Here is a 17485-nt window from a genome sequence, read left to right on the forward strand (position 1 = left end):
TACAGACTTTCTCTGATTTGTCCTTTATACTGAAAGTACAGTGCCTCCAAACCATTAAACATCTAAAGTTATAAAACCCTATTATCAGGAATTGCTGTCACCACACCACACACCTGTACCACCTATTCAGGCAAATCAGAATATAATGCCTATATATACACATGCACATCCCAGTTGGGGGGAAAAAAAAACAAACGCCAACCAAAATATACTAGCAAGGTAACAGCTATAAACTGAGAATCAACTGTCCTATTAACCTTCTTAGTATTTAACTGATGTACTGGCATCCCTTCCCAATTTCCCTCTGCTTCACAGCATCTGTGCATACTTTGGAGTACAGCTTTAGTCTTTATAGACCTTTAAAAAAACCCACTTTTTTGGCCTATCACTCAGACATTTCAGATTAACGTAGAGTAGTCATAAACTCTAATCTGTCTTTAAATTAAAGACAAACTAGCTATAGGGCAAACAAAAAACATTTTGAAATGCCTTAATTATGACCTTTGCCATTATAAGCTTTACGACTCTCTTTATATATTCACTAGGGGGGAAAAAAGTTTACCATCCCAAAAATTAATGGTATCTTATCAGCAATTACTCTTTCTTGAGAACAGATAATGCTTTTTCTAAAAGAAAATCTCACACTTAACCAGCAAAAAACCTACTACATTCCCCTATCTTTCCAGCCTCCAAATCCTTCTTTTCATTACAAGAATTCATATGTGTGTGTACAATACTACTCTAGAAGCATGGTAAAAAGTTTACCAATTTATTTTCAGTGTTTGAAATCTCCTGTTGTGTAGTAGCTAGAACTTTAAAACCAACAAATCATCTAAAGCCAATTAACTGGAGAAGTTAGTTGCATTCACATTTACAACACAGCTGGTAATGCAGAGGCAAGAATTAGTACTAAAGATTATATTAGCTTACAAAAATAATCACAATGAAGTTTTCAGCAGCATGATTAGGTCAGACAAGTTTATTTGAGGATTCTCATAATAAATCTTTATTTTCCCTGCAAAGTCTTCTGGCTCCTTGATCTCTTTTATAGCAGCTATGAAATAAAAGCACCAAGTTGTTGGGTTTTATTTTAATTCCATTTAAATTCAGAGGGGGTTTCAGAACAGTAGGTTTCTGAAGCTAATTCCTACCACACAGCAAGAAAAGGTATGTAAGCATTCAGAATTTGAAAATTTGGCCGCATTTAAGTTTCTTTGCTCAGAGGAATCTAAATTACAGACTTGGCATTATCATTCTCATTCAAAATGCTTTTTTCCTAGCACTTAATACAGAGGACAAATAATATACATAAGAAATAAAGCTACACTAGCCTTTTAAAAATTATAGAACAAAAAAAAATGTCTCTTGGTTTTGTTTGCTTCTACTGAAGCGTTTACATGGAAGTTTAGTAATGATGATGACTTTACATAAAGTCATTAAGGTGTGACCTCTAGTGAGGGTGGTCAATCACTGGAATAGGCTGCCCAGAGAAACTGTGGAGTCTCTATCCTCAGAGATATTCAAAATCCAACGGACAAGGCCTTGTAGAACCTGTTCTAGTTGACGCTGCTTTGAGAAGGGGGTTGGACTAGAGACCTCCAAGTCCCTTTCAACCTCAGCTGCTCTATGAATCTATGATTTTTTAATATTACCTGAGGAAAGATTAAAATAAGTTTTCATCACCAAGTTGTAACTTTGTTGTTTGAGAGGGGACTAAAACTTCATAAAATTCTTTAGTACTCCAAGTACTGTCTTACACAGTTGCAATGTCAAGAAAGTTCTCATCCACACAACCAAAGTTCCCTACTAAGCCTGAATGTTGAAGGTGCAGTTTTTCCTCAAACAGGCTAGCTTTTATTTCTTCCTAAAATTTAAATATGCTGGTACCAAACCAATCAAAGCATTCTCGATACTGACATAAGCATTTATTTTCTTGCATGAGAAAAAAATATAGTTGGTTGTCAGCTTGGTTGCCAGTGACAGATTTTAGTTAAAACTAATCAGAGATTGACCTAGCATGCATCCAGATATCATTAGAGAGTTAATATTCATATTACGAGCACGTGGAGATAAAACAAAGACCACTCTCAGAGCTCAGGCTGAAGTCAGAATTCATGATCTAATTCCAACATTCATTTTCTGCCTCAAGGTACTACAGTGAGTGAGAACAAGAAAGCCTGTCCAACTGATTAATACAGATTTTGCAGTCACAAAAACTACCTATTCACTGCTGTGTTGACAAACTGTAATAGTTCACTCTTTCTGGAGGAAGCAGCCAGCATCATTCTCACCAAGACCCATGTATGCTGAGCATAATAACTGAGATCATTAACTATAGAAGTTTTAAATATAAGACACACATTTCATGGCAATTTCTTTTTTATTTAAAAACAGTTGCAAAGCCAGCTAATGTGAACAGGAAGCTCTTTTTTCTTCTTTTAATAGGAATGCCTGCAACCACATGAAACCAAGCAAAACCTGAATAGTTTACACAAAAAAAAAAAAAAATCAGCCATTTTTTAATTTTATTAAGCTAACCTCAGTAAGAAGTGTTATTTACTAAATGCAGGGAGCACGGAAGTTCTTCTATTTGAACCGTTTGTGTGTTAATCAACCAGCTCTTACATTTTTATTTGATGCAAAGTCATGGGACATGGAATTAAAGCAAACTAAAAGAAAAATGCAAAGCATTACAACTCCATGCCTTTACACCTTGATGTAAGACATTCAATGTCCACCAGAATTTCTGGGCTCTTCTGTGCCACAAGAAGTAGGCACAATACAGTTCTGATATCTTAACCTTACAGATATTTCAACCCAAGAGCTAAACAACTGAACTAGATATTATTTACAACCGTTAATGGAAACCGTTTCTTCTGCATCTTCCAGTAATTAAAAAAGAGAAAATAACTGTCAATACTGTCAAATCTAGAATGTTTTATTCTAGAGCATCTTTTCCTCCTTTACAGCAAACTCAACTTAACTTTCCGTGGACCAATTGGCCTATCATTCAGTTCATTAATAGCAGCCATAGCTTCCTCATAGTTTGTCATAGCAACGATGGCATCACCCGAAGGTAATCCTTGTTCGTTGTACTGTACAGAGACAGACTCTGGTATCACTCTGTAGCCATAGAAAAAATCCAGAATCTCATTAGGAGTAGCTTTAAAAGGTAAATTTTTCAATCGAATAGGAACTACACGTTCAGAACCCCCACCGAAATTTGGATCTGGCATAAATCTTCCTTCAGGAAAACCTCCCATTTTATTATTCCCAAACTCCATTCTGCCAAAAGGTTCACTGTCACCACCAAAATCCATGAGGGGTGGCGGACCTCTAAAATCCTTCGGAGGGCACATGAAGTCCTCAGGGGGGTGCCTAAATTCAGAAGGATGCCTGAAGTTCCCAGGGGGACCGTATGAATGCATGGGTGGCCCCTGGGGTGGCCCAGATGGTGAACCAACTGGACGGGAAAGCTCACCTTTGTCATACGGATGTGAATGACCCTGCATTTCATTTGGTGAAGACAATGGTACAGTTACACCAAACTTCTGCATCTGCTCTTCAGATATAAGTCTTATTAATACCTCCGTTCCCAAAAATCTTCGACGATTTAAACCTTCTGCTTTCATGGCTTGTTCTTCAGATTTAAACTTCACTAATGCTTCTCCCAGCCCAACTCCTTTGTCATCGTAGAGCAAGTAAATATCATCTTCATCAATATCAAATCTCGCAAAGAACTTTTGCACTTCAATTTTTGACACATCAAATGGAAAATTCCTTACATAAACACACGTCTTGGGGCCAGAATGACCTTCCCGATAACTTTTTTCTGGTATGGCCTGTCCAGCATGATCTCTGTCCTGTGATCTTTTCCTCTCACAAGAATCAATTATTTTCAACATTGACTTTTTTGAAATTGGAAAAATGTAAACGAGACGATTGAAAAGAACCTTTCTATGACACTCCAAAGCAGCCTGATAATCTCTCTCACTTCTTAACATCACAAAGGCATCTCTAGTCCTCCTCTGATGCTTATCTGTTAGAAGCTTGATTTGTTTGCTGCATATATCCAGATCAGGAAAAAAAGCTCTCAAATCTCTCTTCTCCAGATTAGTAGATAGATTTCTTAAGTGTATGTAATATTCCTGGTTGGGAGGTGAACGAGAACGTGTTCTTTGTCTCCTTGGTGATCTTGAAAGAGAATGCTTCCTTGAATGCATGTAACCTGGACTTCTTGGAGAATGGTCTTCGCACAAAAAGTGATCAATTTCATGTGGCATGTCTACGCTCCCACCATATTCAATCCACCGTTCCTCTGTAGATGGGCTTATTTCTATAAACCTCTGACCCATGTATTGTCTATGACGTTTAAGTCCTTCTAAGGCATCACCAGGCGTAGCAAATTTTACCAAGCAATTACCATTGTTTAAGCCATTGCGATGCTTTATCAGAAGCACTGCATCCACATGTATCCCAGAGAGGAAAGCACGTACTTCATCTTCTGTTGCAGAGTAAGGTATACCACGTAGAAATAAGTAAAGATCATCTGGGTTAAATGGATGAGAATCCTTTCTTGACTGATAGCTTGGTTTAGGCATACCTATATCACCATGTCTTGTGCCATTGGTATGGAAACCAGACTCCGGATGATTTGGTGGACCATAACCAGGTTTACTTATTCCTTTTGGAAAACCCATGACTAAATGTGGAATGTCTCCAACACCTGATGCACCAGAACCACTAGTACCTGTTCTTCTAGAGCCAGACATAGTTTCTCGCCCCCCACGGTCAAATCGTTTCCGGTTCATTTCTATGGTACTCTGCATTTCCGCCTTGCTGCTGAGGAAAAGCTCTATGCGCGAGTCCTTGATAAACCCTCCTGAACAGCTCATGGCACGCCGTGCATCTTCATCTGTTGCAAATATAATAAAAGCCTCCCCAATCTCTCCTCCAATAATATGCACACCTCCATCAGGAATATTCAATCCCAAGAAGAAACGACGAATATCTGCAGGACCCGCAACAACAGGAAGCCCCTGTAAACGGATGACTACAGCCATGCTGAGCTCAACCCACAGCAAAAATCACCTGCAGACAAAAAGGTACACATGATAGCACGTCTTTAGTACTCAGCTATTACAATATCTTAACACTTAAGAAGCTAGAGCCTTTTTAATGAATGTCCTTGTCTCAATCAAGAGAGAAGGTATCAAAAAACCCACAAGAACGAGATTAAAACAAGATTCACTGAAAGTTGATTAGTCAGAACAGTTAGCTCCTCCAGCTGCACAAGTGCAGAAGTCTATCAATATTCCCTATCCTAAGGGCAACAAAATCCACCTAAGTCACTCCTCACCATCCACAATACCTAAAGAACACCTGAAGTCTTTCACGGCATAGTTACTGTATGCCAGAGATCTCTGCCCAGTCCTAAGGAACAAAAAAAAAAAAATCCTGTTTCCTTTTGAACAGGACACTTGTGATGGTAACACAGAAAATACTAGATGATAAAAGGAGAAAGGGAAGATAACTACATCACTATAAAATGAAGTAATTCACCAACAGTGATGACTTCACTGCTTTGACAAGTTGCTCTACCCAGTGATCAGTTCTGTTCAATACGTGACTTGACTCTTTCATGTACATGTCTGGTCCACCATGTCTTTCATGTACATGTCTCTTTCATGTAGTCAAGAGTATTAACTGCAGCAGCCACATGCACTCAGGAGAGCAAATCCTAATTCCCAGCCACAAGTCTCTGAGAAAAAAAGGCCGTGTATGATCTTGTCACAATACTCAGTGAGAAGTGTTAAGCTTTTGGCAGCTTACCTGTTTCTGCTTTGAAGACCTGATAAAGTCTGTAAAATCAACTTAACTGTGGAAAGAAAACGAAACATAATTAATGGCTGATATCTGTACTTTGCTTTACATACTGTGCTACACTGCTGCAGCTCATCCATAGCAGTGGCTAATATTAAAGCCAAGCATGTAATGAACCCACAGTCTGGGATAACATGAAGAACTCCTTCCATGTTCCAAGACGCTATGCACTGCATCTTTGTGTTTCCATTTTAGAAGCAAAACAAATTTAAGTTGACTCCTGGAAATGATGAAAACATGATGAGATTACTTGGTCATCAGTTGTGCCACACTGAGCTGTTGAAATGAAACAGACTGACAGTATATCGAGGGAAAAAACTCTCAATTCAATTCTTTTGAGTCCTTGAAAGATGCGTTAAGTCCATCTCAAGATTACAGGACGTGTCCATTCTTCAGAAATCCACCTGCTTTCAAAGTTCACGAGAGTATGCTACTCACCAGTCCAGCACTGCACTTAGTGTACACAGTGAAGACAATCAAATGAAAGAGCAAAAATATCCAACAAGGAGAGACTTCAGGGAGTACTTCCGTTTACAATGCAAACTCCAGTATTTTCCCTGTATGTTTACTGCCTTTCAAACGTAAGAATCACTTTAATACACTGACTTAAACATGTCCTGATTTTCAACATTATCTAACATCACACAATACATAGCACAGTACTCTCAGAACAAACACAAGCTTCTGCACCAAACTACTGACTACATCCCTTTAAAAACAAGAGCCCAATGCTCCAACGACAAGTGTTTGAGAATACCCCTTGTACAAACCCCTTGCTCAGTAACAAACGTAAAGCACTAGATCCTGATGCCAAGTTATCTGTTGATCACAGTAACTATCGCTCCACCTGAGCTTAGCAAAACAAGAGCAAAGCCCAAATTCTGCAACTAATGGATTCTATATCACTTCTACATCAGCACTTTGTAAACACAAACTGAAAACAACTGCCTATTTAGTAACTGCACTAAAGATCATCTGTTCTCTGTATTTCTGTGGTGGGTTGACCAGCAGCCAAGCACCCGCACAGCTGATCGTTCGCTCCTCATCCCCACCAGCCAGATGGGTAAGAAAATAGGAAGTCAAGGAAACTTGTGCATCAAGACAAACACAATTTAATCAGCACAAAGAAAAAAGTGGAACAAAGGAAATCACTCACTACCTCCCACAGGCCGACTGATGTCCAGCCTGCCTCCAAATAACAACCACCTTGGAAGCCAATAAAAAAATCACCCCCAAAAAGCCAAAACGATCAAACAAAAACCTTCTTCCTCTACCTCAGTTTTTGTTGCTGAGCATGATGTTACATGGCATGGAATATCCCTTTGGTCAGTTTGGGTCAGCTGTCCCGGCTGTGTTCCCTTCCACTTCTTGCCTACTCCTAGCATACTTGCCAGGGTGGCAGAGTGGGGGAAAAAAAGAGAAAGCCTTGACACTGTGCAAGTGCTGTTTAGCCAGAGCCAAAACACTGATGTGTTGTCAACACCCTTAGTCACAAATCCAAAACATAGAACCATGTGGGCTGCTACGAAGAACGTTAACTCCATCCCAGGCAGACCCAGTACACTTTATAATGCATCTTCTCAACAGATGTGACAGCAATGCCAAAAAGCAAGGAGAATTCAAGGGCAGAATTTTCTTATAGGACCTTCGTGTCTTGAAAAATCAAATCCGCTGCCTTGCTACTTCAGGATGTATTTAATCTGTAGTATTTCTGAATTTCACAACTCTGCATTCTTATCCCAATTTTTAAACTGCATTCAGAACAGATCTCCTCAGAATTTCTTCAGTGATAAACAGCAAGTTCTCCACGATGTACCACGGACACAACATACAACTTTCAGTGATGAAAACTAGACACAGTGGTTCCAGATCATAATGTGGTATTTAAGAAGTCCACAAACAGAAATGCAAGTTCAAATAATAAGCTTTTTACTGACAATCGAGCATTGGTAGAAAGTGTAGACAAGCCATCCAACAATTTAAAGTGAATGACCAAAGAGAGTGACTTTTGGGATGAAGTGCCACACAAAACTGACCACTTCATTAACTGAGCAAGGACTTCAGAGAACAAGGATTCAGATAACAAATAGATTGACAACTTCATGCCACGAATTTAAAAGGTCAGAAGTGTGCACACCTGTCTGCATTTAGCCCACACTCAGGGCTAAACAACAGCCCACTGTTCTATCACCCAGTGACCCCTCCAGAACCAAGAAGGGGAATGAGGAAAAGGAAAGAAGGCCCCTGGGTTGAAATGTAAACAGATTTAATAAAATTATGAAAAAAAGAACTAATATTAATACTGATGCTACTATACAGTACACAGCGTTAGAGTCAGCCCATGTAGTGGTTGCGAGCTGCACACTCCCAGCACCGAATGCCAGGTGTCAAACACTGAAAGCACCACAGCTCCAGCGAGAGCGCAACGGTCACAACAAACGGGAGAGCAGGCCTCAGGAACGGAACGATGGGCGAGACCCTCCAGAGATGGCGAGCACTGAGAAGAAGAGCTGTCCCCAGCAAACTTACTTATTTATAGTGAGGGTGACGTTTACGGTATGGAATACTTCTGTTGGCCAGCCTGGGTGAGCTGCCCTGGCTTTCGCTCCTCCTAGCTTTAGCACCTGGCTAACTTGAAACTGCTAATGGCCTTGATCACCATGGGAACCTGCATACCATGGCTGGCCACCAGTTAAAACCATGTGCCTTATCAACTTTGTTCCCACCTTATTGGGTGGGAAAGCAGTCTTCTCAAAAATGCAGTTTTCCTTAACAGAAAATTGATTCTATGATTCTATCCCAGTAAAAACAGGACAACACCGTTTTAAGATATTTTATATTTGAACTGAGTTAACTAGAAAAGTCCTATACTTCCACAGCCTCAGCAAATACCATTAAAACCACCTAAAAAAAACCCAACTTGTAAACATTGTAGGAAACTAAGCCTGCACTAGACTAGTATTTTTACCACAACGTTGAGAGACTACGCAGTCCGCATGCAGTGAGCATACAAGCTAGAAAGAACAGCCACATAAATACCCCTGGGCCGAAGCCCAGGGCCGCCGGCGGCGGGATGGGGCACAGGGAGCGAGGGGGATGAGGAGGGGGATGGGGTAGGGGACGGGGAGGCCGCCCCGCGCGCTCCAGCCCACCGAAGGCCGCTTATGATCCGACCACGCGCAGGAGCCCGGCCTCCGCATGGCACCGGGACGGGGCTGAAGGGGGGCACCGAGGAGGGAAGGGTGATGGGCAGCCAGGCGGCAGGAGGAGGCCGCGGCCCGGGAAACCGCCGCGCAGCGGTTCCGCGAGGGTTGGGCTGCCGAGAAGCGGCTCACGGCGCGAACCCCACGCCCTTGGTTACACGCAGCGCCCCGGCAAGCCGGGCGCTCTCCCTCATGCCATCCACCCACCGGACACGCCACTAGGACGGGCTCCGCGCCGAGCCCCGCTCCCCGCAGTTCCCGGCACGGCACCACCAAGATGGCGTCCTCCGCCGCTCCCCCCCACAACAATCTGCGGAGAGGCTGAACTGCGCCTGCGCGACCCCTCCCCTTCGCCCCCGCGGCTGAACCCGCACGAGTCCTTCCGGCCCTCTCGCGCCTCGCCGATCTCGCCCCTGCGTGCGCATGCTCCGAGCGCGCGGCGCCCCGGGACGCCGCCGGGAAGCGGGGCGGAAAACGCTGCGTTCGTAACCCTCACGTCGGCGCCTGCGCATGCGCAGTCTCACGCCCAGCCAGTGTCAATACGCATGCGCGCCGCCTTGGCGCGCAGACGGGGTCCGCTAGTGCGCGTGCGCCGTCGGCCGGGCGGCGGTCCGTATGGCATCCCTGTAAACCCGAGGTTTATGTAGGGGACATACTTAGATCCCCGTTGCTTTGGCGTTAAGCGTTGTCTTCAGCCTCTCATTTGCCTTAGTCCCAGTGCCTGCCCAGCCGAGGAAGAGGGCCTCGGGGCAGGGCAGGCCCGGTGGGGCCCAGTGCTGACTGGCCTGAGCCTGGGGGTGCTTCGGGCACCGCGGAGGGGGTTTGCACCCGCTGCTTCTCTTCCAGTGGCTGCAGGCGCGATTTCTGACCTAACTCGAGGTTGGCTCAGGCCTGGGTTTTGGGAGGAAAGGCAGGCAGGGATGGAGTGGGGGAAGAGGAGGGGGAAAGGTGTGAGGCCATGTACAGGGAAGGGGAGAGGCAGACTGCTTTGGTTGTGCAGATGAGGTGGTTATTTTATCCTAATGTTTATCCCACCTGCCTTTCCCTGTCTTTTACATATTCTCCCCTGTATTTGTAGGGTTACTCTGTACTTGTCTTCTCCATTTTTGATAGGCAAATATCAGCATTATTTATGGTAGATTCACCTAGTAACTCAGCCTTTAAAAATGTCTTGAACCCATCAGAAGAAATCTGATGAGGAATAATGCATATGGTGTGATGTGCATATAGGCTTCTAAGCAATGCTAATACAGAGAATCATAATGCTTAGGCAATTAGCACACAGGAAAGGGGCAGTGAAGAATAATTAAAACCCAGGACATAAAGTGCCCTGCAAAGTTTTGGTAAGGCTTGAGGGAATGTGAACAAGAGTGTGCTGGCAGGTGAAAAGGTAAATGGTGTAACTTTGGCTGTGGCGCCGTCTGTTCCTCTGGGCATTTTGTGTGTTTGCCCTGTTACCGGTTTCCTCTCAGGTGGAAATAACACGCACGTGTTACGTTTGTATTATACGCTGCGTAACAGTTTTAGAGATGAGGTACCAGAAAGCGCAAACTGGACCTCTGCCCTCTCCGGGTTGTTTCTTCCCGCTGATCTCATCCAGCCCCATGTTCTAAAACAGGCCAAACACCCTCCTAACTTCATTTCTCTGTTTTCACCCGCTCCGCCCCTGCCGGTCCCCCGCCCCGCTCGGGTTCCCCGCGTCCCCTACCCCCCTGTAGCCGATACCCTGAATCCTCCCCGGCGCTTGTGCCTCCCGCCTCCCCCCGGCCCCGAACGCTCCGCCTCCCGCGGCGGGCCCCTCGCGCTTGCCGTACGACAGGCGGCTGACCAATGGGGGCGCGCCGTGGGAGGCCGCGGGTAGCCATGGCGACGCCGCGGCGCCGGGTCGCTGCCGCGCTGCTCCTGGCGGTGGCGGCGGTGGCGGCGCCGCCGCCCGCCCGCGGCTTCTCCCTCCCGCTGCAGCGGCCCGGAGACTGCGGCGACACCCGCTACTTCGACGTCTCCCGCCTGGCCTGCGGGCCCTGCGGCGCCCACCAGCGACAGAGTGCCGGCGGTGAGCGACCGGGCCGTGCCGTGCGGGGGGAGGCGGGGCTGCCTGGGCCCGGGGCTGCTGTGCGGGGCCGGCGGAGCTCAGGCAGCTCCGCGCTGAAATCCGCTCCCTCCCCCCCGCACCCCAGCAGCGGGAGGTGCAAAATCCGGGCTCAGGTTGTGGCGGTAAAACAGCAGTCCTCAGGGGCAGCGGAAAGGGCCAGGATCCCGCAAAGACCTAAGTGGCCACAGCACAACTTTGGTACCTGTGTCTGAGCCACATCCCAGAGAAAACTCTGTTGACCTGTTTTGATAATCTTTCTTTACTCAGGCATTTGTATGGTTATAGGTATTCACACTTGCATCAGTAAAATTCCATAGGGCCCTCAATTTGTGTTCTCGAACACTTCCAAAAACTTGAAATTCCTCGTCAAAACTTGAATGTCCAAAATGTCAGGTATCTGAGATCTTCAGGCTGTGCGCATACTAATCCAAGTCCCACGTTAGAACTTGGAGCATACACAACACACCTTAACAGTACTAAGAAAAACACAGATTTCTTTAGGAGATAAGATGGTATGATAGTGTCCATCTTTTATAAATACACAGCCCAAGAGAAGTAGGAGTTCAGTGTTGTGTGTACAGAAACAAATTCAAGACTTAAGACCCAACAGCATCTCTCTTTAGAACTGGTACCTCAGTCAGATGCAGTAATCTGGATGGCTGTCTTCACAACTGCTGTGTAAAAGCCGATCACCTCTTCCACCACTATCATGATATCTTAAAAGAGTAACCCTGTAGTTTACTTGCAGAAAAAATGCACTGTAATAGTTTTTAGACCCCCTGATAATGTTGGTGTCTAGATCCATAACTCCCTTTTAGGCTTGAATCTTCCTCTAACTCAAGGGTTTCAAGGAGAGATAAATTCCAGGAGGAGGTCAAGGATTTATTTTTTCCACAGCATCTGACTGGAGCAGTGTAGGTAGCTGCCACTCAGTCTGCTGGTTGCATCTTGTCTGAATTCCACTTGGGATTGCACCAGTCTGCCCATGCGCTCCAGGGCTAGCTCATCACTGTGGATTCTACTTTCAAGCAACGTGTCTAAAAATTTAGGTATCATCACGGTGAATGGTACGACTCAAGGCTCTTCATTGATCTAATCCTATTGGGCTTTTTCTTCTTTATAGTTAAGTATGAATGGTTTATCATTTGGACTAATGTTTCTGTAAAACTGGTCTCATGAGGATGTACTTTATAAAGCTTCACAGAATTTTACATGTTTTTTACATGCACAGCTCAGTAAGCTTAAATAATAATAAATACAGTCTATTAGTACATAGAATCAATTTTGGTTTGTTTTTTTAATGCAGAGAAAGGTCCATGATAGTGAGACTGAAAAAGTTTCTGGACAAAAGTTGTTGAGCACTAGCAGGTGTCCACTGTGATGTGCCATGAAAGTAGTGTTTACTTTAATTTCATACTAAATGTTAAGTGTGTTGTGTAATGCACTGAAAACCGTTCAATGTAAAGCTCAATACTCATGCACAACTTTAAAAGCTTTGACTTAAAAATAGCTTTACAAAGGACAATTACATTTTGAAAAACGTTTGCATATAAACATGTTTTGTTTTTAGGACTGATTTCATATTCAAAGGATAAAAACTGTATACAAACATATAATGCTGGTGATGTGGAGAGGATGGGCTAAGAATGGCAGTGATACCAGACGGTTCAAGTTAGCAACAGTTTAGCAAGAGTAGGCCTCAGAGTAGGCTCTAAAGGCTTGCTCTGTGTTACCTTTGTACAGAACAAACTTTCCTGTCAATAATCTTCCTTTTAGCTAAGAATAATATAGAAGAATAATAATAGGTTCTGAAGTATCTACATGTTTTGTAGATAAAGTTTGTTTATGGGATTGATAACAAGGTTCTAGTAAACAAAGATTCATGCTGTTTACGCTTACTCTTAGATAAACAAAGGTCTCTGCTAATTATATAAGGCCAAAAGACAAAACAAAACTGTAAAGAACAACTTTGTGATGTCTAAATTAATTTGATTCATAAACTCTTGTGTCAGAGGAGAGATAAGTTCAAAACGATATCTTCTTCTCGGGAACACATGTACTTGTAAACAAGAAGGCCTCGACCACACTTGCGCACAAGCACGATTTAAGGGGGATTGCGACCACCAGCGACCCCCAGAGACCGCCCAAGACCCCTTCCCCAATTTAGTATGCATGCGTAAAGACATTACGTAATGCATTACATAATGTGTTATGTATAAGTTGTTTTTTTAATTGGGTGGGTTTTTCCCTTGGAATTGTATATAAGGGGCAAGCTTTTGTTCTTAGATGTGCATGCTAGGAGGAGAGATCCCCCATGCACCCAGCGCTGCAATAAACCAATGTCGGCTTTCTAAACTATCATTTGGTTTGGAGAGTTTTCTTGGTTACTATTTTCCGGTAACAGCAGTGTGGCAAGATTTAGATTATATCTGTTATTAGACCAACTAATAAGGTTTTAAAAACCCACAAAAACGCAGGCTGTGCATTCCTGCTCCCCACAGTATATGAGTCAGCCTAGTAGTGCCTTCCTAAAACATCTTTGTACAAACTGTAACATGAACATTTTTTAAAAAGCAAGGTGACTTTCATGCACATCTCACTCAGGTGTTTCATTTGTCTAATAACCTATATTGATCTCTTGAGAACAATAGCAGTTGTTCTTAGTATTCTGTAAAAAAAAACCAGTTTTATATAGATTAAAAGTGCACTTGTTTTTTTTCTCAGGTAGTTCATGTGTATGTCAGCCAGGATACAGGATGGTTTCTACTAATGGTGGGTCCTCCATTATTTGTGAAAAATGCCCAGGAAATATGGTAAGTATTTACCTTTTCATACTTTGCCATAGTATCACATTTTTCATTTCAGATTTCTTCCTGTCTGCAAGTTATTTTTCATTAATTTAAAATTATTTTGCATAATAGTCCTTGCTTGGGAATTTTTCAGACCATGCTTATAGGTAGTAATTTTTTTCTCTTTAGAACTGTTTATTGCTATTTTTTTTCAGGCATTTTTTCATTATAAATTTGACACCACAGACAAAGTAAGAGTATTTTAGATGTTTCATTGCCTTCCACTGCTTTTCTTCTCTGCTTCATGTTATGTTATCCTCGCTCAGAGGCCACTGTTTTATAGACTGCCAAAGAATGCTTTTCAGCTCATAGGTATCTTATTTGATTATTTATATAAATCCTATTATTGTAATATTTAGGCTGCGTCTTTGTAGTCCCTGATACTTTATCTTTTTACTTCAAAATGAGCTGCTGCTATTATATTACTTTAATTATATATATCTTTGTAGTTTGGTCAGTTCTTTCTACCTTTCTTGACAAAATAAGCTATAATTTTGGGTCATATTCACAGCATTGGGCCCAAGGCACCAGGCTTAACCAGCTTTTTCCCGCTAAAGTACATAGAGAAATAATTTTTCTCCAGCAAAAACAACTTTTCAGAGTGAGAGCCTTCCTGAATACTACTTTCTCTCCAATAACTGTAGAAGAACTCTCAAGAGACCAGCTTAGTTGCATAAGTTAGGTGCTTAATGGCTAGTGAGTAATGTAAGCAATTTCCCTCTTCTTTCCAACTTCTTGCTATGTTAGACAAAGACATTGACAAATATTCATTGGTGTTTTCATCATTCTGCTGTTTCTTTCTCTTTCCTGTAATGGTGGCTTTTGTCTTTGGTCCTATGGCAAGGCTTATGCAAAGATAAAATGATGATAGTGGAGAAGGGAATAACATCTCTGTCATCTGAGGATGAGCAGTTATCTTCCTTTTTCTCATTGCTTTTGATCTGTATTGCAGCTTGCTCATAGTATAATTTAAGTTTGGATGTGAACTTTTTGGGTATGTGAAAAATTCCATGCAGTTATGTAAGCTACTTGACTTAATACTCCTCCATTTCCATTACTTCTGTATATTTATATGCAATTACGTCTATTTATGTGTTGTTATGTTTATTGGTTTTTTTTTTCCAGTGTAGAACCTCTATATCTTTTTTTAAACCTTCTACTATTAATCAACTCTTATCTTCCCTAGAGGATGTTAGCTAATGGGTTCAGGAAAAGTTTGAGAACACTTTTTTTAGTCTATGTCTGTATAGGAATGATTTTTGTCAGATAGTTTAGCCTTTTTTTGTCTTTCAAAGCTTCATGAATGTTATCAGTGTTGTTGTATCTGTACACATTTTCTAGTAAATAACATCTGGATCAGGCATTCTTCACAGGCATTTGGTAAAACAACAGTTTTACATTTTATTTTAGAGCGGAGTTACTCAAGATGGGTGGAATTGTATTACTTGCCCTAAAGGCCTAACTTCAGAAGGAAAATGTAAATGCCTCAATAATGAAATATTAGGTAAGAAATATATGCAAGTTATGAGATATTAGTGCTTATTTTAGATATTTGAGTTTATTAAGACATACCCGTCTGTTATATAAAAAAGGAAATTTAACATGTTTACATATCTAATGTTAAAATTCAGCATTCCTCTTGATCTTAAACCTCATTGCTGAAAGACAGCAGATAAATCTGTGCCATTGTTCATTGCAATAAAAGCTATTATGCAAACACTCAAAAAATGAATAGTTGTGTATCACTTCCTTTAAACTGGTCAGCACTGGGTGGAGGCATTAAAATTGGGATAAAAATAATGTCAATATAAACTAAGAAAAAACATTAAAATGTTTTGAAGGATATAATGTGTAGGTACTTCGCAGTACAGGAATTCTACATATATGTGTAGGTGGAACAGAATAGCCTGAGCAAGCCAAGCAAACTACTATGCATTAATATCAGTGGATTACATGCCTGTATCTGTGATTCCCTGAGACGTTTCCCTGTATCTGTGCCTCTTGATGCTCTCTAATATTTGCAGATGAATTTCAGTAGACACAGAAAATTAATTTTAATGTTAACTTTAGTGTCTGTATTAACTATATTTTTTGTATTTTGCATAGTAAAAAACTAAGAGCAAAGTATAAATTTCATCAAGGGCATAAAATAAAAAAGCTCTTGGGAGCTCTAGTTTTCCTTATTTTCAAAGACACAGGATGGAAAAGACTTTCCGTGTGCCTGTAGTTCTTTGAATAAGTATTACTAATGTCCACTTTGGTTACATTTCTAACAGAGTATACTGGAGAATCACTGTTTTCCAGATCATTAACTTAAAATTTTCCTAGGAATCTGTAGAAAAGTGAATACCAAATCATCTCCCTTAAACTTTATGAGAGTTATAAAAACACATTCCAAGCCTTTATGGTAAAATATTGAGAGTGTTACCGAAAATAGTAACCAAGAAAACTCTCCAAACCAAATGATAGTTTAGAAAGCCGACATTGGTTTATTGCAGCGCTGGGTGCATGAGGGATCTCTCCTCCTAGCATGCACACCTAAGAACAAAAGCTTGCTCCTTATATACATAATCCCGAGAAAAGCCCACGCATTCCAGAAAAAAAAAACAAACCACAAACTTATGCATAATATGTTATGTAATGCATTACGTAATGTCTTTATGCATGCGTACTAAATTGGGGAAGGGGTCTTGGGCGGTCTCTGGGGGTCGCTGGTGGTCGCAATTCCCCTTTAATCGTGCTTGTGCGCAAGCGTGGTCGAGGCCTTCTTGTTTACAAGCACATGTGTTCCCAAGAAGAAGATATCGTTTTGAACTTAACTCTCCTCTGACACAAGAGTTTATGAATCAAGTTAATTTAGACATCACAAAGTTGTTCTTTACAGTTTTGTTTTGTCTTTTGGCCTTATATAATTAGCAGAGACCTTTGTTTTTCTAGGACTAAGCATAAACAGCATGAATCTTTGTTTACTAGAACCTTGTTATCAATCCCATAAACAAACTCTATCTACAAAACATGCAGTTTACTTCAGAATATATTGTTATTTTCTATTATTCTAGCTGAAAGGAAAATTACTGACAGGAAAGCTAGTTCTGTGTAAAGGTAACACAGAGCAAGCCTTTAGAGCCTACTCTGAGGCCTACTCTTGCTAAACTGTTGCTAACTTGAACCGTCTGGTATCAAGAGCAAACCTGATTCTGTAATTTTACATGCAGAAAAAACGTTAGTATTGTATTTCATTTGTTTCTCTTAGTATCTCTTTTTTTTTTTTTAATAATTAGACTTGAAATCTCTTGCCAAATGATTTAACTGCTGGAAGATACAGTTTTGAAACTTTGAATTTGTGATATTTGCATGAATCATTTCAGATGAAAATTTAAAGTACTTTTTTCCAGTGATTTGTAAACTTGATATTTTGAATTTTAGCTTTGCAGTGAAGCCTTGGTTTGAAATTTGGT

The 17485-nt window shown here is 41.6% G+C and overlaps 2 protein-coding genes across 3 annotated transcripts in view; one reads left to right on the forward strand and one right to left on the reverse strand.

Annotated features, from left to right (window-relative positions):
- Positions 1-2383: 2383 nt before the first annotated feature.
- On the reverse strand, positions 2384-9381 carry RBM12B (RNA binding motif protein 12B). Of its 2 annotated transcripts, XM_068397043.1 has the most exons (3): positions 9294-9381; positions 5833-5878; positions 2384-5091 (listed from the first exon to the last, which is right to left on the reverse strand). In XM_068397043.1, the coding sequence occupies exon 3, from the start codon at positions 5061-5063 to the stop codon at positions 2964-2966; it is 2100 nt and encodes a 699-aa protein (XP_068253144.1). In that variant the 5' UTR covers positions 5064-5091; positions 5833-5878; positions 9294-9381; the 3' UTR covers positions 2384-2963. The 2 variants fall into 2 exon arrangements, with proteins under 2 accessions (XP_068253144.1, XP_068253145.1); XM_068397044.1 differs by lacking the exon at positions 5833-5878.
- Positions 9382-10916: 1535 nt separating this feature from the next.
- Positions 10917-17485, forward strand: part of TMEM67 (transmembrane protein 67) — a 35896-nt gene continuing 29327 nt past the window's right edge. The window contains exons 1-3 of the mRNA XM_068396658.1: positions 10917-11139; positions 13903-13991; positions 15438-15531. Of these exons, the coding sequence (XP_068252759.1) occupies positions 10917-11139; positions 13903-13991; positions 15438-15531 (406 nt within the window). The remainder of the gene's footprint in view (positions 11140-13902; positions 13992-15437; positions 15532-17485) is intronic.

This window comes from Nyctibius grandis, chromosome 3, assembly GCF_013368605.1.
Source record: "Nyctibius grandis isolate bNycGra1 chromosome 3, bNycGra1.pri, whole genome shotgun sequence".
Taxonomy (NCBI): domain Eukaryota; kingdom Metazoa; phylum Chordata; class Aves; order Nyctibiiformes; family Nyctibiidae; genus Nyctibius; species Nyctibius grandis.

Coding starts and splice junctions, on each gene's coding strand:
- RBM12B (XM_068397044.1), bottom strand. CDS start 5,063: ATGGCTGTAGTCATCCGTTTACAGGGGCTTCCTGTTGTTGCGGGTCCT.